Source organism: Nerophis ophidion, linkage group LG06 (assembly GCF_033978795.1).
Source record: "Nerophis ophidion isolate RoL-2023_Sa linkage group LG06, RoL_Noph_v1.0, whole genome shotgun sequence".
NCBI classification, from domain to species: Eukaryota; Metazoa; Chordata; class Actinopteri; order Syngnathiformes; family Syngnathidae; genus Nerophis; species Nerophis ophidion.
This window is the reverse complement of record NC_084616.1, coordinates 65,067,319-65,092,088: the sequence shown is the minus strand read 5'-3', so window position 1 is coordinate 65,092,088 and position 24,770 is coordinate 65,067,319. Positions and strand designations below refer to the sequence as shown.

The following is a 24,770-nucleotide window of genomic DNA, read 5'->3' as shown; positions in this document are numbered from 1 at the left end:
ATATATATGTGTATATATATATATATATATATATATATATATATATATATACATATATATATAAACAAATATACAGGCATATATACACATATATAATATATATACTGTATATATATAGATAAATATACAGGCATATATATACATATATATATATATATATAATATATATACATAAAAAATATACAGGCATATATATACACATATATAATATATATACTGTATATTTTATACATATATATATATATATATATATGTATATATTATTCAATAATATATTATTGAATATATTATTCAATAATATATACATATATATATATATATATATATATATATATATATATATATATATATATATATATATCATATGTGTTTGTATTTCTATTTTTGTAATGTACATTATAGATTATAATGGAAATAATTTCAAAATATTATACAATTTACCAGTGATTATTCACTGGTAAATTAAGCAACAAATCCAAAGGAGCTGAATTAGATGCAAAAATGTCCAAAAATAGAGAGAAACATGTTTTTCAAATAATAGTTGTCTAATTGTTAGAATTAAGCAAAATGTCAGTTTTATTCCCACTATCTTGATACTTTTTTCATGTAAAACATGACATGCATATCTTCCACTTAAGAAGTTGTCTCACCAGCTTTTGGAGCATTAACTGATGCACGTGGACCCAGACTTAAACAAGTTGAAAAACTTATTCGGGTGTTACCATTTAGTGGTCAATTGTACGGAATATGTACTGCACTGTGCAATCTACTAATAAAAGTTTCAATCAATCGATCAAAAACAGCAGCTCAAAGTATATCCCCTTTGGTCTGAGCAGCTGTTGTTGTTTATTGACCCCGGCCACTGAACCAGCTCACCGCCTGTCCCCGCCCCTCTCGGCAGCATGTACTTGAGAGACAGCAGCTGCTACTAACTGGGAGCGCTTCACAGCACAGGTCACAAGTATCAGTCTCGACCAACTACCGGGGAGGAAAGAAACCCCTTTTAATTATTAAACATCAGGCCCGACTTATCACGATGCATTGCCTGAAAACTCTGAGGACGGCTAACCCCAGAATGTTGCAGTTATTTCAAAATGCAGCAATCTCGGCCCGAGTGGGAGCGGACAGCAGTGTTTTGTCCAGGACGCAGCAGGCTCTTCCTCTGCCCTGCAGGGTCACCTCAGCATCACCCCACACCCACAGAGCTGTGCATCACCACACCAGTCCTGATGATGTGGACAAAGGAGACGCCAAGTAGGTCGCCACAAACAAAAAATGTGTTCACTCAATGTTTGCCTAACTTTAAAATTTGCAAAAGTCACTTAATCATTAATGAACCATGTCTTCGCAGATGAATGTGGATCATTTTATCATTTAACATCTTACTTTTTTTTGGGCAGCTTTTAATATATATATATATATATATATATATATATATATATATATATATATATATATATATATTATTAAAAGCTGCCACAAAAAGTAAGATGTTAAAAAATATATATTATATATATTATTATATATATATATATATATATATATGTATATATATGTGTGTATGTATGTATATATATATATACATATATACATACATACACACACATATATATATGTGTGTATATATATGTGTGTGTATGTATGCATATATATATATATATATACATATATATATACATACATATACACACATATATATGTATATATATATGTATATATATATATATATATATATATATATAGATATATATATATATATATATATATATATATATATATATATATATATATATATATATATATATATATATATATATATATAAATGACTGAGTTTATAGGCTCCTCTGACATAGTTGTGTGTAATTGCATCATTTCAATTCACTATGACGACAACTTGAACTCCCCAAAGTTTGTTTTGGTGTTCAATAAAGCAAATTTACAGTAAAATTTATGTTCGAAATGTGCTTCTTTTTTTCGTTAATAGCAATTTAAATGTTTGAGTCATTCTGACACATGCTTGCAATGACACAAATAAATTAATGTTTTTTTGTCGCTATATGCAGGACAGTTTGATATAGGGTGCGTAGGCAAACATTGATCAATGTTTGGCTATTTTTAAAATTTGCAAAAGTCACTTAATTATTAATGCAACATGTCTTTGCAGATGAAAGTGGATCATTTTATCATTTAACATCTTACTTTTTTTGGCAGCTTTTAATATATATATATATATATATATATATATATATATATATATATATATATATATATATATAGGCTGATTTTATAGGCTCTTCTGACATAGTTGTGTGTAATTGCATCATTCTAATTCATTATGACGACAACTTGAACTCCCCAAAGTTTGTTTTGGTGCTCAATAAAGCAAATTTACAGTAAAACTTATGTTCGAAATGTGCTTTTTTTTTGTTGTTGTTATTAGGAATTTAAATGTTTGAGTCCTTCTGACACTAGTTTGCAATGACACAAATAAATTAATGTTTTTTTGTCGCTATATGCAGGACAGTTTGATATAGGGTGCATAGGCAAACATTGATCAATGTTTGGCTATTTTAAAAATTTGCAAAAGTCACTTATTTATTAATGCACCATGTCTTCGCAGATGAAAGTGGATCATTTTATCATTTAACATCTTACTTTTTTTTGGCAGCTTTTAATATATATATATATATATATATATATATATATATATATATATATATATATATATATATATATATATATATATATATAGGCTGATTTTATAGGCTCTTCTGACATAGTTGTGTGTAATTGCATCATTCTAATTCATTATGACGACAACTTGAACTCCCCAAAGTTAGTTTTGGTGCTCAATAAAGCAAATTTACAGTAAAACTTATGTTCGAAATGTGCTTTTTTTTGTTGTTATTATTAGGAATTTAAATGTTTGAGTCATTCTGACACTAGCTTGCAATGACACAAATAAATTAATGTTTTTTGTCGCTATATCCAGGACAGTTTGATATAGGGTGCATAAGCAGCTGATGCATGTTGACACCATTTTGGGGTATGTACTGTAGGTCAGTGGTTCTCAAATGGGGGTACGCGCACTCCCAGGGGTACTTGAATGTATGCCAAGGGGTACGTGAGATTTTTCTAAAATATTCTAAAAATAGCAATAATTCAAAAATCCTTTATAAATATATTTATTGAATACTACTTCAACAAAATATGACTTTAAGTTCATAAACTGTGAAAAGAAATGCAACAATGCAATATTCAATGTTGACAGCTAGATTTTTTTGTGGACATGTTCCATAAATATTGTTAAAGGTTTTATTTTTTTGTGAAGAAATGTTTAGAATGAAGTTCATGAATCCAGATGGATCTCTATTACAATCCCCAAAGAGGGCACTTTAAGTTGATGATTACTTCTATTTGTAGAAATCTTTATCTATAATTGAATCATCTTTATTTCCAAATAGTTCAAGAAAGACTACTACAAATGAGCAATATTTTGCACTGTTATACAATTTAATAAATCAGAAACTGATGACATAGTGCTGTATTTGACTTCTTTATCTCTTTTTTTCCAACCAAAAATGCTTTGCTCTGATTAGGGGGTACTTGAAATAAAAAACATGTTCACAGGGGGTACATCACTGAAAAAAAGATTGAGAACCACTGCTATACAGTAGATGACTGCATTTCACATTTGTATTTTGCAGGAGTAGGTTGATGTCCAGTATGGAAGACCTGCTATTCTACACCATCACCGACGGCAAAGAGATGATCCCCCTCTCGCAGTTCATCTCAGTGAGTCCACCACACAATATGCTTCTATTGCGTCCCTTGGACGTAACCTCATCATCATCATCATCATCATCATGTTTGGACCAACACAAGCACGTGTGCTCCTGCAGCCACTTGTGTTTCCTAAACACGCCACTGACATTTGTGACAGCTTCAACTTCAAGCATGATTGAGATACTCAGTGCAGGAATCTGCCTCCAGTCACGTTGAAAGGCTGTTTAAGAATTTCTTAGGTCTGGGTACCTCTTTCGTGCCTCCGCTGTTGCTCCTACTGGCTTTTTAGACAAAATGTCAACAAATAATGGCTATACTTAATTTATTAAATTGTATTTCATTGAGTACATTTATTGTAATTGAACAGTTGTTATTTTGGATTGTTCAGGGATTTAGTAATATGAAAATAAAACATATTTGTTAACACTTTAGTATGGGGAACATCTTCTAAGTAGCAAATGCTTAATTTAGAGTTATTTGGACACCAGTGGAACATATTCTAAGTAACAAAGTATAAAGGGTTAGGGTTATTGTACAGTGGGGCAAAAAAGTATTTAGTCAGCCACCGATTGTGCAAGTTCTCCCACTTAAAATGATGACAGAGGTTTGTAATTTTCATCATAGGTACACTTCAACTGTGAGAGACAGAATGTGAAAGAAAAATCCAGTAATTCACATTGTAGGAATTTTAAAGAATTTATTTGTAAATAGGGACGGCGTGGCGCAGTGGGAGAGTGGCCGTGCGCAACCCGAGGGTCACTGGTACAGATCCCATTTAGAACCAACCTCGTCACGTCCGTTGTGTCCTGAGCAAGACACTTCACCCTTGCTCCTGATGGGTGCTGGTTGGCGCCTTGCATGGCAGCTCCCTCCATCAATGTGTGAATGTGTGTGTGAATGGGTAAATGTGGAAATAGTGTCAAAGCGTTTTGAGTACCTTGAAGGTAGAAAAGCGCTATACAAGTACAACCCTTTTTTTATTTTATTTAAATTATGGTGGAAAATAAGTATTTGGTCACTTCAAACAAGGAAGATCTCTGGCTCTCACAGACCTGTAACTTCTTCTTTAAGAAGCTCTTCTGTCCTCCACTCGTTACCTGTATTAAAGGCACTTGTTTGAACTCGTTATCTGTATAAAAGACACCTGTCCACAGCCTCAAACAGTCAGACTCCAAACTCCACTATGGCCAAGACCAAAGAGCTGTTGAAGGACACCAGGAAAAGAATTGCTCGGTTGGTAGAGTGCCCGTGCCAGCAACTTGAGGGTTGCAGGTTCGATTCCCGCTTGTGCCATCCTAGTTACTGCCGTTGTGTCCTTGGGCAAGACACTTTACCCACCTGCTCCCAGTGCCACCCACACTGGTTTAAATGTAACTTAGATATTGGGTGTCACTATGTAAAGCGCTTTGAGTCACTTGAGAAAAAGCGCTATATAAATATAATTCACTTCAATTCACAATTGTAGACCTGCAACAGACTGGGAAGAGGGAATCTACAATAGGGGTCAAAATGATCATGAGAACGGTGAGCAAAAATCCCAGAACCACACGGGGGGGACCTGGTGAATGACCTGCAGAGAGCTGGGACCAAAGTAACAAAGGTTACCATCAGTAACACACTACGCCGACAGGGAATCAAATCCTGCAGTGCCGGACGTGTCCCCCTGCTTAAGCCAGTGCATGTCCAGGCCCGTCTGAAGTTTGCCAGAGAGCACATGGGAAAATGTCATGTGGTCAGATGAAACCAAAATAGAACTTTTTGGTATAAACTCAACTCGTGTTTGGAGGAAGAAGAATACTGAGTTGCTTCCCAAGAACACCATACCTACTGTGAAGCATGAGGGTGGAAACATCATGCTTTGGGGCTGTTTTTCTGCTAAGGGGACAGGACGATTGATCCGTGTTAAGGAAAGAATGAATGGGGCCCATGTATCGTGAGATCTTGAGCCAAAACCTCCTTCCATCAGTGAGAGTTTTGAATGGTTAACCAATTACTTATTTTCCACCATAATTTACAAATATATATTTTTAAATTCCTACAATGTGAATTCCTGGATTTTTTTTTTCACATTCTGTCTCTCACAGTTGAAGTGTACCTATGATGAAAATTACAGACTTCTCTCATCATTTTAAGTGGGAGAACTTGCACAATCGGTGGCTGACTAAATACTTTTTTGCCCCACTGTAGTTCTGTGTTTTGTTATGTAAGAACAGACCATATTAATTAAGTGGTATTTGTGGGAGAATCATATACAACAACTTCCTTACTTAGTACTGATAAGCAATCATTCTGAGGCTATTGGGGGAAGACTCTTAGTTAATGGCTTACTGGTTGTATGACAAGGCCATGCAGGATAAGGCACTAATAAGTACTTAATAATGACTTATTAAGAGCCAATATGTTACTAATTTGCATGTTAATAAGCAACTAATCAAAGGTGAACATTTTCCCCATACCAAAGTGTTACCACATATTTTAATATATTGTCGATCGAAATGTATGTCACAGCCCCTACACGTCATCTCTTGCTGCCAAGCAATCGTATTGTTTTTAGTGGTCAACCCCCGGTAGGCTATTAATGGACGAAACAAAAAAGAGAGGGGAAAAAAAGTATTTACATTTGTATTAATTTGCTCTCATTGATGAGGTTGTTTTCACTTTTTAGTCAAATGAAATATCCCGTAATTGTAAGGCTTCCGAATATTGGAGTGAGTTGATTTTTAAAAACTCATTAATAAGAGAAGGACCAGTGTATTTTTTTCTATTGTTCAAATAAATTTGGTGATTTGCTTCGTCATACCCAGAAATAATCAGAAATAGTCATTTTAGGAGTCGAACAGTTTGAAACTCTCGGTTTGTTTTATAGAACAGAATAGAATAGAATAGAAAGTACTTTATTGATCCCTGGGGGAAATTCAGCACCACAGTTTGCTCACAATAAACAATAATAATCAATCAATGTTTATTTATATAGCCCTAAATCACAAATGTCTCAAAGGACTGCACAAACCACTACGACTACGACATCCTCGGAAGACCCCACATAAGGGCAAGGAAAACTCACACCCAGTGGGACGCCAGTGACAATGATGACTATGAGAAACCTTGGAGAGGACCCCCCCACCCCCTCTAGGGGACCGAAAGCAATGGATGTCGAGCGGGTCTAACATGATACTGTGAAAGTTCAATCCATAGTGGCTCCAACACAGCCGCGAGAGTTCAGTTCAAAGCGGATCCAAGACAGCAGCGAGAGTCCCGTCCACAGGAAACCATCCCAAGCGGAGTCGGATCAGCATCGTAGAGATGTCCCCAACCGATACACAGGCGAGCGGTCCATCCTGGGTCTTGACTCTGGACAGCCAGTACTTCATCCATGGTCATCGGACCGGAACCCCTCCACAAGGGAGGGGGGGACAGAGGAGAAAAAGAAAAGAAGCGGCAGATCAACTGGTATAAAAAGGAGGTCTATTTAAAGGCTAGAGTATACAAATGAGTTTTAAGGTGAGATTTAAATGCTTCTACTGATGTAGCATCACAAACTGGTACCGGGAGGGCATTCCAGAGTACTGGAGCCCGAACGGAAAACGCTCTATAGCCCGCATACTTTTTTTTGGGGCTTTAAGAATCACTAATAAACCGGAGTCTTTTGAACGCAGATTTTTTGCCGGGACATATGGTACAATACAATCGGCAAGATTGGATGGAGCTAAACCGTGTGGTATTTTATACGTAAGTAGTAAAACCTTAAAGTCACATCTTAAGTGCACAGGAAGCCAGTGCAGGTGAGCCAGTACAGGCGTAATATGATCAAATTTCTTGTTCTTGTCAAAAGTCTAGCAGCCGCATTTTGTACCAACTGTAATCGTTTAATGCTAGAAAAGGGGAGACCCGAGAATAATACGTTACAGTAATCGAGACGAGACGTAACAAACGCATAAATAATATATGACATATATTATATATATATAATATATACTATATGAATAATATAAATATATTCTACATTTAAGTGCAGTCAAGGAACATATGCATTATACAGTCTGATGGCTGTCGGTATGAAGGACCTCCTGTGTCGTTCCGTGTTACATTTTGGGAGTCTGAGCCTTCCACTGAACGTGCTCATTCTCTCCGCAAGGTCCGCGTGTAGTGGGTGGGAGGTGTTGTCCATAATGGCTAGGAGTTTTGTTAGACTTCTCCTCTATTTGGGGGGAAACGGGCTCGATTGTCTCTTTGTATGCTGAAGGTTGCCGACCCCTGTCTTAGGTAATATAGATAAATACAGTAGCGATATAGAAAACCAGATTCCCGTACTATATTAATGGTCTTCTTACCCAGATAAGTTTAAACGTTAACTTCTGATATGCATCAGTACAGTTTGTTACAAGACTAGTTTTTTGCCTTAAATGATAGAAGCAAAGGCCAAAGATTAAACTGTCTGAATGCAGCCGGTTCTATGCAATCATGTCAAAGGTTACGTTACAGCAACATGAAAAGTGTTTGGATTTGATGTGAAAGACCAACACAAAGCGGCATGCAGTGGTGAAAATAAAAATTAATTAAACATGATTTTATTAGACTTTGCAGCATCGCGTGGACATCGGGGGCGGTACCTCTGGATTGGCAGACCGGGGTGGTGGTTCCTCTCTTTAAGAAGGGGGACCGGAGGGTGTGTTCCAACTATCGTGGGATCACACTCCTCAGCCTTCCCGGTAAGGTTTATTCAGGTGTACTGGAGAGGAGGCTACGTCGGATAGTCGAACCTCGGATTCAGGAGGAACAGTGTGGTTTTCGTCCTGGTCGTGGAACTGTGGACCAGCTCTATACTCTCGGCAGGGTTCTTGAGGGTGCATGGGAGTTTGCCCAACCAGTCTACATGTGCTTTGTGGACTTGGAGAAGGCATTCGACCGTGTCCCTCGGGAAGTCCTGTGGGGAGTGCTCAGAGAGTATGGGGTATCGGACTGTCTTATTGTGGCGGTCCGTTCCCTGTACGATCAGTGCCAGAGCTTGGTCCGCATTGCCGGCAGTAAGTCGAACACATTTCCAGTGAGGGTTGGACTCCGCCAAGGCTGTCCTTTGTCACCGATTCTGTTCATAACTTTTATGGACAGAATTTCTAGGCGCAGTCAAGGCGTTGAGGGGTTCCGGTTTGGTAACCGCAGGATTAGGTCTCTGCTTTTTGCAGATGATGTGGTCCTGATGGCTTCATCTGACCGGGATCTTCAGCTCTCGCTGGATCGTTTCGCAGCCGAGTGTGAAGCGACCGGAATGAGAATCAGCACCTCCAAGTCCGAGTCCATGGTTCTCGCCCGGAAAAGGGTGGAGTGCCATCTCCGGGTTGGGGAGGAGACCCTGCCCCAAGTGGAGGAGTTCAAGTACCTAGGAGTCTTGTTCACGAGTGAGGGAAGAGTGGATCGTGAGATCGACAGGCGGATCGGTGCGGCGTCTTCAGTAATGCGGACGTTGTACCGGTCCGTTGTGGTGAAGAAGGAGCTGAGCCGGAAGGCAAAGCTCTCAATTTACCGGTCGATCTACGTTCCCATCCTCACCTATGGTCATGAGCTTTGGGTCATGACCGAAAGGATAAGATCACGGGTACAAGCGGCCAAAATGAGTTTCCTCCGCCGTGTGGCGGGGCTCTCCCTTAGAGATAGGGTGAGAAGCTCTGCCATCCGGGAGGAACTCAAAGTAAAGCCGCTGCTCCTTCACATCGAGAGGAGCCAGATGAGGTGGTTCGGGCATCTGGTCAGGATGCCACCCGAACGCCTCCCTAGGGAGGTGTTTAGGGCACGTCCAACCGGTAGGAGGCCACGGGGAAGACCCAGGACACGTTGGGAAGACTATGTCTCCCGGCTGGCCTGGGAACGCCTCGGGATCCCCCGGGAAGAGCTAGACGAAGTGGCTGGGGAGAGGGAAGTCTGGGTTTCCCTGCTTAGGCTGTTGCCCCCGCGACCCGACCTCGGATAAGCGGAAGATGATGGATGGATGGATGGATGGATTTTATTAGTAATTTTTTTTTTTTTTTACCAAATGAAAAACTGAAAGGTGTGGTGAGCAAAACTATTCCACCTGTAAAAGTATCCAACTCTGACCATCTTCTTGTCCCCGCTGAAAACATTAATTAGCTCAAAAAACACTCAGAGAGCGAATTCCATACAAGTTGAATCAAAATGTAACCTGGAACTTTTCCAGTCATCCATGTCCCCAAAACGGGCTTCACGGTGGCAGAGGGGTTAGTGTGTCTGCCTCACAATACGAAGTTCCTGCAGTCCTGGGTTCAAATCCAGGCTCGGGATCTTTCTGTGTGGAGTTTGCATGTTCTCCCTGTGAATGCATGGGTTCCCTCCGGGTACTCCGGCTTCCTCCCACTTCCAAAGACATGCACCTGGGGATAGGTTGATTGGCAACACTAAATGGTCCCTAGTGTGTGAATGTGAGTGTGAATGTTGTCCGTCTATCTGTGTTGGCCCTGTGATGAGGTGGCGACTTGTCCAAGGTGTACCCTGCCTTCCGCCCGATTGTAGCTGAGATAGGCGCCAGCGCCCCCCGCGACCCCGAAAGGGAATAAGCAGTAGAAAATGGATGGCATGTCCCCAAAACTTAAACAATTGTTCCTTCACATCCAAAAGTTTCATCCAAATCTACTCACACTTTTTTTTTTAATGATGTTGCAAAATAACTAACAGACATGAATGGATTACCTAATTGCAGTTTATGGTAATGACATACAATGTAAAAAAGTTCAAGGGGTTATAAAAAATGTTTTGAAGTCACTTGTATATCCCAAGCATCCAGCTGATGTTTCCAACATCCACACACTTCATTAGTCCCATTAGATAGCCGTGTTACATCCTGTAAAGGTGGACATCTGGTGACCTCTGTGTCCATGGTAACTTATTTTCTTAAATGGAGCACACGCCACCTGTGGGCAAACACAGATGGCGTGTTCCTCCTCTTCGGATGACTTGACGTGTTTGTGGAAGTAACAGGCAGAAAGAGAGCGGATCTCTGTGAAATTAAGCACAAACAATCTCTTAGGATCAAGGTTTGTTTAAAAAGTCACGTTTGTCCCTTTCAATCTGTGACTTATAATGCTTGGACGAGACATAAAAGAAGGACAACAACAGAAAACATCTTAGGTGCAGTGAAAACATATTTGCGTGTACTAAAACACGAGCAAACTTGAAAGCACAAGTAAAGCTGATCTACCAAACTTATGCGCAAAGGATTGCGTCTCTTAAAGGCCTACTGAAACCCACTACTACCCACCACGCAGTCTGATAGTTTATATATCAATGATGAAATATTAACATTGCAACACATGCCAGTACGGCCTTTTTAGTTTACTAAATTACAATTTTAAATTTCCCCGGGAGTTTCGTCTTGAAAACGTGTAATGATGACGTGTACTCAAGACGTCACGGGTTTTTAGGAAGTATGAGCGCTGCACACACACACAGCTAAAAGTCGTCTGCTTTAACGGCATAATTACACAGTATTTTGGACATCTGTGTTGCTGAATCTTTTGCAATTTGTTCAATTAATATTGGAGAAGTCACAGTAGAAAGATGGAGTTTGGAAGCTTTGGCCTTTAGCCACACAAACACGCAGTGATTCCTTGTTTAAAATTCCTGGAGGTGAAACTTTACAATGGATCAGAGCGGGGTCAAGCCAACATGGATCCCTACCAAATGTCAACTAGCAGGTTTCGGTGAGAAAATTGTGGTTCAAAAGTCGGTTCTTACCGGAGAAAAGCTGAGCTTGTGCCGCCCATAGCTGCCATCGACTCCCCTGAGACACTGCGCGTCAACACACCCGTGGACGTACACCTCTGACTATCAGGTAATATTAAACTCACTAAAACACTAGCAACACAATAGAAAGATAAGGGATTTCCCAGAATTATCCTAATAAATGTGTTTAAAGATATCGGAATCCGTCCCATTGCAATCACGTTTTTTTTTCACTTGTTTTTTTTAATATTTTTTTTTTTTCTAGTCCGTCGCTATCAATATCCTCAAACACGAATCTTTCATTCTCGCTCAAATTAATGGGGAAATTGTCGTTTTCTCGGTCCGAATAGCTCCTTTTGTTGGAGGCTCCCATTAAAATCAATGTGAATATGTGAGGAGCCATCAACATGTGACGTCATCATCTGCGACTTCCGGTAGAGGCAGGGCTTTTCTCTTAACACCGAAAGTTGCAAACTTTATCGTGGATGTTCTCTACTAAATCCTTTCAGCAAAAATATGGCAATATCGCGAAATGATCAAGTATGACACATAGAATGGCCCTGCTATTCCTGTTTGAATTAGAAAACCTCATTTCAGTAGGCCTTTAAGTAAACGGAATATAGAGCACAATGCATTTACTGTCTGTCTTCAGGAAGATGCAGAAGACTATATAAATGGGAACCATTACCTCCTTGCTTGGAACTCAGCATCAAGGGTTGGAATTGGGGGTTAAATCACCAAAAATGATTGCTGGGCTGCTCCTCACTGCTCCCCTCACCTCCAAGGGGGTGATTAAAGGTGATGGGTCAAATGCAGAGAATAATTTTGCCACACTTTGTGTGTGTGACACAATCATTGGTACTTTAACTTTTAACTTTAATATATGCTAATCATCAAAACGTGTACAATACTGAGAGGAGATGCAAATATAATCATTCAGCACACGCAATGTGATCGATCGAGGCTGATCACCGTTCTGCGGGCGCTATTTTGCATCTTAATTTAATACAAACCCTGTTTCCATATGAGTTGGGAAATTGTGTTAGATGTAAATATAAACGGAATACAATGATTTGAAAATCATTTTCAACCCATATTCAGTTGAATATGCTACAAAGACAACATATTTGATGTTCAAACTCATAAACTTTGTTTTTTTTTCTTGCAAATAATTAACTTAGAATTTCATGGCTGCAACATGTGCCAAAGTAGTTGGGAAAGGGCATGTTCACCGCTGTGTTACATCACCTTTTCTCTTAACAACACTCAATAAACGTTTGGGAACTGAGGAAACTAATTGTTGAAGCTTTGAAAGTGGAATTCTTTCCCATTCTTATTTTATGTAGAGCTTCAGTCGTTCAACAGTCCGGGGTCTCCGCTGTCGTATTTTACGCTTCATAATGCGCCACATATTTTCGATGGGAGACAGGTCTGGACTGCAGGCGGGCAAGGAAAGTACCCGCACTCTTTTTTCCATGAAAAAGACTGTGCTTGGATGGCAGCATATGTTGCTCCAAAACCTGTATGTACCTTTCAGCATTAATGGTGCCTTCACAGATGTGTAAGTTACCCATGCCTTGGGCACTAATGCACCCCCATACCATCACACATGCTGGCTTTTGAACTTTGCGTTGATAACAGTCTGGATGGTTCGCTTCCCCTTTGGTTTAGATGACACGATGTCAAATATTTCCAAAAACAATTTGAAATGTGGACTCGTTAGACCACAGACCACTTTTCCACTTTGCATCAGTCCATTTTAGATGATCTCGGGCCCAGGGAAGCCGGCGGCGTTTCTGGATGTTGTTGATAAATGGCTTTCGCTTTGCATAGTAGACCTTTAACTTGCACTTACAGATGTAATGACGAACTGTATTTAGTGACAGTGGTTTTCTGAAGTGTTCCTGAGCCCATGTGGTGATATCCTTTAGCGATTGATGTCGGTTTTTAATATAGTGCCGTCTGAGGGATCGAAGGTCACGGTTATTCAATGTTGGTTTCCGGCCATGCCGCTTACGTGGAATGATTTCTCCAGATTCTATGAACCTTTTGATGATATTATGGACCGTAGATTTTGAAATCCCTAAATTTCTTGCAATCGCACTTTGAGAAACGTTGTTCTTAAACTGTTTGACTATTTGCTCACGCAGTTGTGGACAAAGTGGTGTACCTCGCCCCATCCTTTCTTGTGAAAGACTGAGCATTTTTTGGGAAGCTGTTTTTATACCCAATCATGGAACCCACCTGTTCCCAATTAGCCTGCATACCTGTGGGATGTTCCAAATACGTGTTTGATGAGCATTCCTCAACATTATCAGTATTTATTTCCACCTTTCCCAACTTCTTTGTCACGATATGCGGACATCAAATTCTAAAGTTAATGATTATTTGCAAAAAAATAAAAGTTTGAACATCAAATATGTTGTCTTTGTAGCATATTCAACTGAGTATGGGTTGAAAATGATTAGCAAATCATTGTATTCTGTTTATATTTACATCTAACACAATTTCCCAACTCATATGGAAACGGGGTTTGTAGATGTGTGCTGTTAGTTTAACTACAGGCACTGCCTACAGTTTCGAGAGCACATGAATTAGGGCACATATTGCCAGTTTTTAATTGTACACGCCGACTTGTATAGCGGTTTTCTACCTTTTTTCAAGGAACTCAAAGCGCTTTGACACTTTTTCCACACTCACCCATTCACACACACATTCACACACTGATGGTGGTAGATGCCGTGCAAGGCGCTAACCCATCAGGAGCAAGGGTGAAGTGTCTTGCTCAAGGACACAACGGACGTGACTAGGCTGGTAGAAGGTGAGAATTGAACCAGGAACCCTCAGGTTGCTGGCACAGCCACTCTCCCATTCCCCCCCATGCCGACCCCCGAATAGTGGACACAATTTTTTAGTTTACACACACTGTTTAGCGCAAAGTATTCGGATCTTAGTAGATCAGGCCCTTAGTTTATCATTTCTTCTTGCCATTAAATTGCTGTTTTCAAAATTAACGCATTAATTTATGAGATAAATCACAAAAAAAAATTGCATTATTCATCCATCCATCCATTTTTCTACCACTTGTCCCTTTTGTTTATGTGTAAACAAATTGATCACGCATTTTATCCTGTCCACACATGCTCCTTTACCTCGTTATACGGTCAAGTCAATTGGGGTGGCGTGGCTCAGATGGTAGAGCCGCCTTGAGGGTTACCGGTTAAAATCCAGCTTCCGCCATCCTGGTCACTGCCGTTGTGTCCTTGGGCAAGACACTGCATCCACCTTGCTCTTAGTGTCACCCACACTGGTGTAAATGTAGTTTAGATGTAGATAATGGATTTCTCAATGTACTGTAAAGCCTTTTAAGTCACGAAAGAAAATATGAATATAATTCACAAGTCATTCAAATGTAAATCTGAGTGATGAGACTCCAAATGCTGTGCACGCTGGCAAATTTCTCTTCAAAATACACCACAACTGGATTTTGGATGAAATTTTTACAACATTTTAAGGAAATAAAGTGTGTGCATTTCAGTAAAACATTTGTGTCAAAATATTTTGGTCTTTTTTTTTACTTAATTTAACTTACTCAAGCAAATACTTTACTGCAATTAATCACAATGTATCAAATATCACAAGTGTGATTCATCTTTTTCAAAGGGGAACTACACTATTTTTGCAATGTTTCCAATTGTTCACAAACATTACGAGAGAATAGAAGAAAAAAGGTTTTTGTTCTGTATTTTAATTTGTGAAAAGTGACTTGCTCTTGGTGGCTAGCAATGCAGCTAATGGCAGCAATCAATTCTGCCTCTAAATCACTTTAAAAATGAATCCAAAACCCAACACGAGTACTTAATTTACGTCCCGTAACCTGTATGATAACCAAGCTGTCGCGACATTGTTTTAGTACGAGCACACACTGTGGAACTATTTTCTAGTGTGTGACATGTTGCCTTGCGATGGCATGGTACAGCAGTAGCCGTAAGCTAGCTACGGCAAGAGATAAACTAACTTTCGCGTAAGCGGCTGAATGCCTTTGAGGTTGTAATGCACAACACAATGCGATAGGACTGAAAAACGATCATACTACAGTATCTGTAAAGTATTAGCCCACATTTCATGTTTTGTTTCTATACAGCTAGCACAGAAGTGTATGTAGTTGTAATAACAAGCATGGTGTGCTGCAGGTATCATGATTAATATTATAATGACTCACTCGATGGACAGTCCAACTGCCTGTAGAAGCTTTTTCAAGTTGACTTTGGGTAAGCACTCCATTTATGTCGGCATAGCTTGGCTCCAATGTTCACATTTGCAGCGTCCAGTCCCTAACTCTTTAGGCTTCCGTCTGCTTCAAAGTTTCACCCTCTGTTCGTGCTGACTTCTATAACCAGCAGTTCATCCTCCGTATGTTCAGCTTCAAAAAGATAAAGTTGTGAATTGTCATTCATCCAAAAATGGTCATCTTTTTTGTCTTTTACAAAGTCTGCCGTGATTACAAAATACTTGTGTTTGTTTCCAGAAGTAGGAACACACATTTGTTGCCGGAAGCCGGAATTGCGCTGCTATGGAAACGGAAATAAATGTGCAGAGGGAAGACATTCTGGCATGCATAAAATGACCAAAGTACAGTAAAAATATTGTTATGAAAGTGTCTGTTACTACAACATATAGAGACTTGCAGTGTGTATACAAAACATTGATGGAGGGTTTGAAGATGTTTTAAAGAGCTTCGAAGGCTATAATGGTGACTCGCACTAGCAGTGTCTGGCAAGCATTTTTTTATCATCATTACAATCCTAAAAAAGTAAAAATAATAAAATAAAAAAGCAATGTGTTCTTGTCTCCTATAACAAACAAAAATAAAAATAAAAGAGCAGTTCCCCTTTAAAAAAGATATGTTTCATATTTTGTCCTTATCTTATCCATCCATCCATCCATCCATCCCTTATTCCCTTCGGGGTGGCGGGGGACGCTATAGCCTATCTCAGCTACAATCGGGCGGAAGGCAGGGTACACCCTGGACAAGTCGCCACTTCTTCGCAAAACCAACACAGATAGATGGACAACATTCATCTTTATCTTATTTAAATATTAATACATTTTAGATACTTCGGCTATAATACTATCATTCGCTTAACATTTTTGTGGACTAATAAAATGACTGCTACTTCATACATTTTTCAGATACCGTTTACTATTCTTATTATACCTAAAAGTTCATCACCATTAGACCTATTTAGATTATTTTTCAAACTTAAACCACACAAAAATATTCCACACAAATATGTCGTAATATTTGCTAGAAAATAAAATATCTTCTTCTTAACCTGCCATGTACTGTAGTTTTTGCATGACTCTACTTAACAACAAAAGTCGGCGTTATGTCAGTTTAAGTTGCTTTTTGAAGACGTCTAAAATCATCCAAATGCTTTTTCATCACTCTTTCTTACAACGCCTGTTGACTGCTAAACGTTTTTGTAATGTCTTGGGTGTTGTGATGACCAAGCAGTTGCCCTCACTGGGTGGCACAGCCTGCAGGATTATGCAAAGTGATGAAATGGCTCGGTGTGGCTTGCAAATGCTGACTATTGAGTTTTTCGGGGCAACCTGGTTCTTGCTTGCTGTGGCTCAGCACTGCTCAGACTTGTCACAAACTTGCACCGCTGTGGTAGTTGTGACCCCAAGATGCAGTAGGTAGCAGGACAGCGTGCAGGTAAGACAAGTGTTTTAAATATCACAAGGGGTAAGCAGTAAAGGAAACAGCTTGCAGCTAACAAAGTATGTAACACAAATTCATATTCAAGCCACAACTAGAGGGCAAGGAAGGCCTGAATGACAATAGCAACCAGTTGTGCCCGGGCTGTCAATCACCGAAAGATTCGGGGGAGAAGCGTGAAGGGAGATAGACAGGAAGTACAACTAAACTAGGAGCGCCAAGCAGGAAACAAATGCAAAAAATAAAGAAAACGTGACAACATGTGAGACCTAATGTGACAGATTGTCACAAAACTTTTACTATTACACATACTGTATTTCCTGGAATTGCCGCCGGGGCGCTAATTAATTCAAAATCTCTTCTCACTCCTGCGCTTACCAAAGGCATGCGGTAAAGGTAAGCATGCGTTAATTATTTTAAAACCTCTTCTCACTCTGGCACTTACCAAAGGCATTTAGTAAAACATTTGAGTGTGATGGAAGGATACCATCATTAAAAGCACATTTAATAAAAAAAAATGTATTATGGTCTTACCTTTACTTATAAACGAAGTCCATGCCAGCTCCTTCTGATCAAAAGCATCGATAACTTGTTTATAGAAGTCTTCCTTATCTTTCTTCAGTTTTAAAAGTCTGTCTGTCTCGATGGAGATCTTCCTTTATTACCTCCTGCTTCGATTGAAAGTCCAGTTTAGAAAAATGCTATCAGTCCGCTGCTATCAGTTAGCTCGGCTCCTCAAGTGCTGGCAACGACAGAATTATCCTCGGACAACTCCCCCTCCCGTTCTGCTCCGTGGGTGATCTCTTCGTGGTCGGTATAGCTCGGTTGGTAGAACGGCCGTGCCAGCAACTTGAGGGTTGCAGGTTCGATCCCCGCTTCTGTCATCCTAGTCACTGCCGTTGTGTCCTTGGGCAAGGCACTTTAGCCACCTGCTCCCAGTGCCACCCACACTGGTTTAAATGTAACTTAGATATTGGGTTTCAGTATATAAAAGGGCTTTGAGTCACTAGAGAAAAGCGCTATATAAATATAATTCACTAAAAATTCACTTCACTTCATCCCACCGCTGCCTCCATGAAGTGTTATTGTATAAATAATACACTGGGTATTTAGGACTGGAACATGCTTTATTTCAGCCCGGTTGTTTACATAGCCAGTATAGGAGTGTTACATCCTAAAAGGTCCATCGTGCACCTCCCGCGTCATATCCGTCCCAGCACATATCAAGTCACTCATTGTCACTTCTTCTGCAGCCGAGTAGTCGCAAGAAGGATCACTAGCGCCCTCTACCACCAGGAGGCGGGAGTCATTTAATGACTCATATTTGACACACGCAGCTACGGTATATTAATAAAACATAGCTGCTTACTGTTCTATTTAGCATACCGGTATTCAATAGCTTGGACCTTAAATCCTACTGAATAGCTCTTGATCTTCTGCTCTTTATGCGATTTCAAATTACCGGTATTGAAATCAGCCTCCTCCTTTTGGAAAAGGATGACAGGGGAAGTGACACTCGTGACGTCACGAGTTTGACCCGGCGGTAATACTAAGCTTGCGCTAATTATTTTGCGAAGCGAGTTTGACCCGACAGTAATTCAAGGCAGGCGCATACTATATGCCCGGCAACAATTCAAGGAAATACGGTACTTCTGATTTCATATACACTGTCAAGACTTGGACTAAGGCATGGTTTGTTTTCCCATGGTGCAAAGCGACTGGACTGGACAAGGCGTGAAGAAGCATACATGATTTAATTGTACAAACAAAAAGCGGGCACAAGACAGATAACAAACTTGGCGAAGAAAACAAAAACTAGCACAAAAGCAGAACTATGGACATAAAAACGAAAAGACTTACTGTGAGGTGAAAAAACAAATATGGAGCAATGTCAGGGTTATCAGGAGTGTATCAAAAGTGATCAAGAGTATATCAAGGGTGAATCAAGGGTGATTTCGCCAGGCTGACTAGCTGGCAACTATGGCTTAAATAAAAAAGACATGATTAGTGAAAGGTGCGTGAGTCCGAACACATGACAGGTGAATCTAATGCATACTTGCCAACCCTCCCGGATTTTCCGGGGGACTCCCGAAATGCAGCGCCTCTCCCAAAAACCTCCCTGAAGAAATTTTCTCCCAAAAATCCGGAGCTGGAGGCCACGCCCCCTCCAGCTCAAACATGCACAGTTCGAAGCTTGAAAAGGAGGATTGCAGGCGGATCTGACGTCATTTAAAGTAATTTTTAAAAATGACTGCTAATCTTCCTCCTTTTAGACCGGACGACCGCGGAGAATTAAAGTAGGAACACTCTGGAGGCAGAAGTTCATTAAGAGGGGCGGACTCAACGGAAATCAAGTCCGCCGCCCGCGGGAAGTGAAGAAATCCTTCAGGATAAACGTTTTGTTTGTGAAAGATCTTGCGTTCACAAGACCGAACCTGGCGGGGGACAGCACGTCCAAGGGCGCAGCTATTCCAGGTTGGGCCCGCTAGTGGCGGGCTGTGTGTGTATATATATATATATATATATATATACCGTATATATATACGGTATATATATATTAATATATATATTAATTACAGCCAATATTTTTATATATTAATAAATATACTCTCCTCTTAACCACGCTCCTCGCCCCAACCACGCCCCGAAACCATACCTCCACCTCGCCCCCAACCACGCCCCCCACCTCCCGAAATCGGAGGTCTCAAGGTTGGCAAGTATGATCTAATGGTTGTCATGGTGACAAAACAAGAGTGCACAAAGAGTCCAAAAACCAACAGAACATGACCAAACAAAACGTGATCAATCACAAAGACATGACATAAACTAATATTTTTTCAATCACTGTTGCATCAAAATTTGGGTTTTCAAAGTTTGTACGTTAAAGCAGCGCTTAGTAACTTTTCTGTCTTCATAAAATATTTTCAGAATTTTTGGAATGATACATAGACTTACAATTAGTATCACTTTCACTGACACTTAGCGATATTGAGGAGGGTGGCAGTAACCCTGCCACACAAAAAACAACACATTTTCTGACTTACTTTACGGCACAACTCACTCCCCTTTTCTCCATTTGTTAAAATGATGGAAGTCGATGCAAACGCCTACAAGCATGTTTTTTTAAAGTGATTTACAGGCGGTATACAGTAGATCAGGGGTCACCAACGCGGTGCCCATGGGCACCAGGTAGCCCGTAAGGACCAGATGAGTCGCCCGCTGGCCTGTTCTAAAAATAGCTCAAATAGCAGCACTTACCAGTGAGCTGCCTCTATTTTTTAAATTTAATTTATTTACTAGCAAGCTGGTCTCGCTTTGCTCGACATTTTAATTCTAAGAGAGACAAAACTCAAATGGAATTTGAAAATCCAAGAAAATATTTTAAAGACTTGGTCTTCACTTGTTTAAATAAATTAATTAATTTTTTTTACTTAGCTTATAATTTTCAGAAAGACTATTATACAACCTCAAAAAATATTTTAGGATTTTTAAACACATATACCTTTTTACCTTATAAATTCCTTCCTCTTTGTTCCTGACAATTCAAATCAATGTTCAAGTAAATTTTTTCTTTTATTGTGAAGAATAATAAATACATTGTGATTTAATTCTTTATTTTAGCGTCTTTTTTTTCTCGACGAAAAATATTTGTGAAATATTTGTTAAAATTGAAAAAAAATATTCTGGCAAATCTAGAAAATCTGTAGAATCAAATTTAAATCTTATTTTAAAGTATTTTTAATTTATTTTAAAATTTTTGTTCTGGAATATCTAGAAGAAATAATGATTTGTCTTTGTTAGACATATAGCTTGGTCCAATTTGTTATATATTCTAACAAAGTGCAGATTGGATTTTAACCTATTTAAAACATGTCACCAAAATTCTAAAATTAATCTTAATCAGGAATAATGATTAATGATGTTCAATAAATTATTTTTTTAATTTTGTCAAAAAGATTCGAATCAGCTAGTTTTTCTCTTCTTTTTTTGGTTGAATTTTGAATTTTAAAGAGTCGAAATTGAAGATAAACTATGTTTTAAAATTTAATTTTCATTTTTTTCCTATTTTCTCCTCTTTTAAACTGTTCGAATAAGTGTTTTTTTCATCATTTATTCTCTACAAAAAACTTTCCGTAAAAGGAAAAAAAATGAGAGACAGAATTACCCATTTTATATATATATATATATATATATGTATATATATTAAAGGTAAATTGAGCAAAGTGGCTATTTCTGGCAATTTATTTAAGTGTGTATCAAACTGGTAGCCCTTCGCATTAACCAGTACCCAAGAAGTAGCTCTTGGTTTCAAAAAGGTTGGTGACCCCTGCAGTAGATGAATCCCATTGCCTGAATTGTTTGCTGCCTCTTACTAATAGCCATTTTTTACAAGAATGCACAAAAATGAGAAAGAGGTGTGTGTTCCTGTCTCACATAATGCTTGTGAATGATAAGAAAAAAATACAAAATTCCAAAAACAATTCCCTCTTTCAGTTAATTCGTGCAAAAAAAGGTGTTATTTGCAACTTCTTCACGGTAAAATTTTTAAAGCAAACAGTACAACAAGAACACCACCGGCCAGCTTATGTTATCATTAGTGGTTTAACAGAACACATTTGTTTGGCAAAAGCAGTCCAAAAGAAGCAACAGACATTTTGTAGTTAGTTTGTTGTTATGATAGAATATACATTCCATGACAGCTCACGCCAGCTTTCTAAATTGCTATTATTAGTTAACAACACCTAAAAGTAAAGCATGTGCATGTGTTACATACGTACTTAGTTATGTCATACGTATGAGAAGTTTTGAGAGGGAGGGATATACTGTTTAAATTACATTGGAAAGTTGGTGTCCTTTTGTCATCTGTGTAAATGTTGCAAAAAGCTCCTTTAATTTTCATTAATAACCATTAATCCACATTTAAAGTGAGACAAATCTTATCAAAAAAACATTTGTCTTCTGGCTGTATTATTAAGTACAAACCCTGTTTCCATATGAGTTGGGAAATTGTGTTAGATGTAAATATAAACGGAAATCCTTTTCAACCCAGATTCAATTGAATGCACTACAAAGACAAGATATTTGATGTTCAAACTCATAAACTTTTTTTTTTTTTGCAAATAATAATTAACTTAGAATTTCATGGCTGCAACACGTGCCAAAGTAGTTGGGAAAAGGCATGTTCACCACTGTGTTACATCACCTTTTCTTTTAACAACACTCAATAAACGTTTGGGAACTGAGGACACTAATTGTTGAAGCTTTGAAAGTGGAATTCTTTCCCATTCTTGTTTTATGTGGAGCTGCAGTCATTCAACAATCTGGGGTCTCCGCTGTCTTATTTTACGCTTCATAATGCGCCACACATTTTCGATGGGGGACAGGTCTGGACTGCAGGCGGGCCAGGAAAATACCGGCACTCTTTTTTTTACGAAGCCACGGTGTTGTAACACTTGTTTTGCTGAAATAAGCAGGGGCGTCCGTGATAACGTTGCTTGGATGACAACATATGTTGCTCCAAAACCTGTATGGACCATTCAGCATTAATGGTGCCTTCACAGATGTGTAAGTTACCCATGCCTTGGGCACTAATTCACCCCCATACCATCACAGATGCTGGCTTTTCAACTTTGCGCCTATAACAATCCGAATGGTTATTTTCCTCTTTGTTCTGGAGGACACCATGTCCTCTGTTTCCAAATATAATTTGAAATGTGGACTCGTCAGACCACAGAACACTTTCCACTTTGCATCAGTCCATCTTAGGTGAGCTCGGGCCCAGCCAAGCCGGCGGCTTTTCAGGATATTGTTGATAAATGGGTTTGGCTTTGCATAGTAGAGTTTTAACTTGCATTTACAGATGTAGCGACCAACTGTAGTTACTGACAGTGGTTTTATGAAGTGTTCCTGAGCCCATGTGGTGATATTCTTTACACACTGATGTCGGTTTTTGATGCAGTACCGCCTGAGGGATCAAAAGTCCTTGATATCATTGCTTATGCGCAGTGATTTCTCCAGATTCTCTGAACCTTTTGATGATTTTACAGACCGTAGATGGTAAAATCCCTGAATTCCTTGCAATAGCTTGCTGAGAAATGTTGTTAAATTGTTTGATAATTTGCTTACAAAGTGGTGACCCTCACCCCATCCTTGTTTGTGAATTACTTAGCATTTCATGGAAGCTGTTTTTATACCCAATCATGGCACCCACCTGTTCCCAATTAGCCTGCACACCTGTGGGATGTTCCAAATAAGTGTTTGATGAGCATTCCTCAACTTTATCAGTATTTATTGCCACCTTTCCCAACTTCTTTGTCACGTGTTGCTGGCATCAAATTCTAAAGTTAATGATTTTTTTGCAAAAAAAAATGTTTATCAGTTTGAACATCAAATATGTTGTCTTTGTAGCATATTCAACTGAATATGGGTTGAAAATGATTTGCTAATCATTTTATTTCGTTTATATTTACATCCAACACATTTTCCCAACTCATATGGAAACGGGGTTAGTATAAATATTAAAATACTTGTATAGTGTCATGTCACCTGATCATGTTTTGTTTAGTTATGTTCGGTTTTGTTTAACACTCCATAGCTTCCTGTTTTTCACTCCCTTGTTTTGTTGCCATGGTCACTTGTTGTGTTCACCTGTCTCTGATTAGTGCTCACCCGCTCACCTGCTTCCCGAGCACTAATCAGAGGCAGTATTTAAGCTTGTCATTTCCAGTCAGTCTTTCGTGTTATGCTCTGTTCTTGCCACAGTAATCATGCTTGTTTTTTCATGCCAAAGTTCATGCTGCTCTTTTCAAGTCACAGTAAGTGTTGTTTGCGTAATGTTCATAGTTTGTTGAAGTGTTAGTTTTTTTTCTTCAGCCAAGTTGTGCCTCCGCAGTGAGCGCTTTTTGTTTGTACCTTTTTTTAGTCACAATTAAATCGATGAAGTGGCGACTTGTCCAGGGTGTACCCCGCCTTCCGCCCGATTGTAGCTGAGATAGGCGCCAGCGCCCCCCGCGACCCCAAAAGGGAATAAGCGGTAGAAAATGGATGGATAAATCATGTTTTTACCTGTACGTCATATTTCGAGTATTACGTCTGCCTTCCTGTGAGAAGGACCCCGCAGCAAGCTCCCCTCCCTTAATGACAGAATGACGCCAGCAGGACTGACTGGAAATGACAAGCTTAAAGGCCTACTTAAACCCACTACTACCGACCACGCAGTCTGATAGTTTATATATCAATGATGAAATATTAACATTGCAACACATTCCAATACGGTCTTTTTAGTTTACTAAATTACAATTTTAAATTTCCCGGGAGTTTTGTCTTGAAAACGTCGTGAAATGATGACGTGTATGCAAGACGTCACGGGTTTTTAGGAAGTATGAGCGCTGCTCACACACACAGCTAAAAGTCGTCTGCTTTAACGGCATAATTACACAGTATTTTGGACATCTGTGTTGCTGAATCTTTAGCAATTTGTTAAATTAATATTGAAGAAGTCAAAGCAGAAAGACGGAGTTGGGAAGC

The 24,770-nt window shown here is 39.1% G+C and overlaps 1 protein-coding gene across 1 annotated transcript in view; it reads left to right on the top strand.

The window, feature by feature from the left end:
- The first annotated feature begins 913 nt into the window (after positions 1-913).
- The window catches only part of LOC133555109 (glutaminase kidney isoform, mitochondrial-like), a 61,363-nt gene continuing 37,506 nt past the window's right edge, over positions 914-24,770 (top strand). The window contains exons 1-2 of the mRNA XM_061904596.1: positions 914-1,254; positions 3,709-3,796. Coding sequence (XP_061760580.1) covers positions 1,037-1,254; positions 3,709-3,796 — 306 coding nt within the window. The 5' untranslated portion in view covers positions 914-1,036. The remainder of the gene's footprint in view (positions 1,255-3,708; positions 3,797-24,770) is intronic.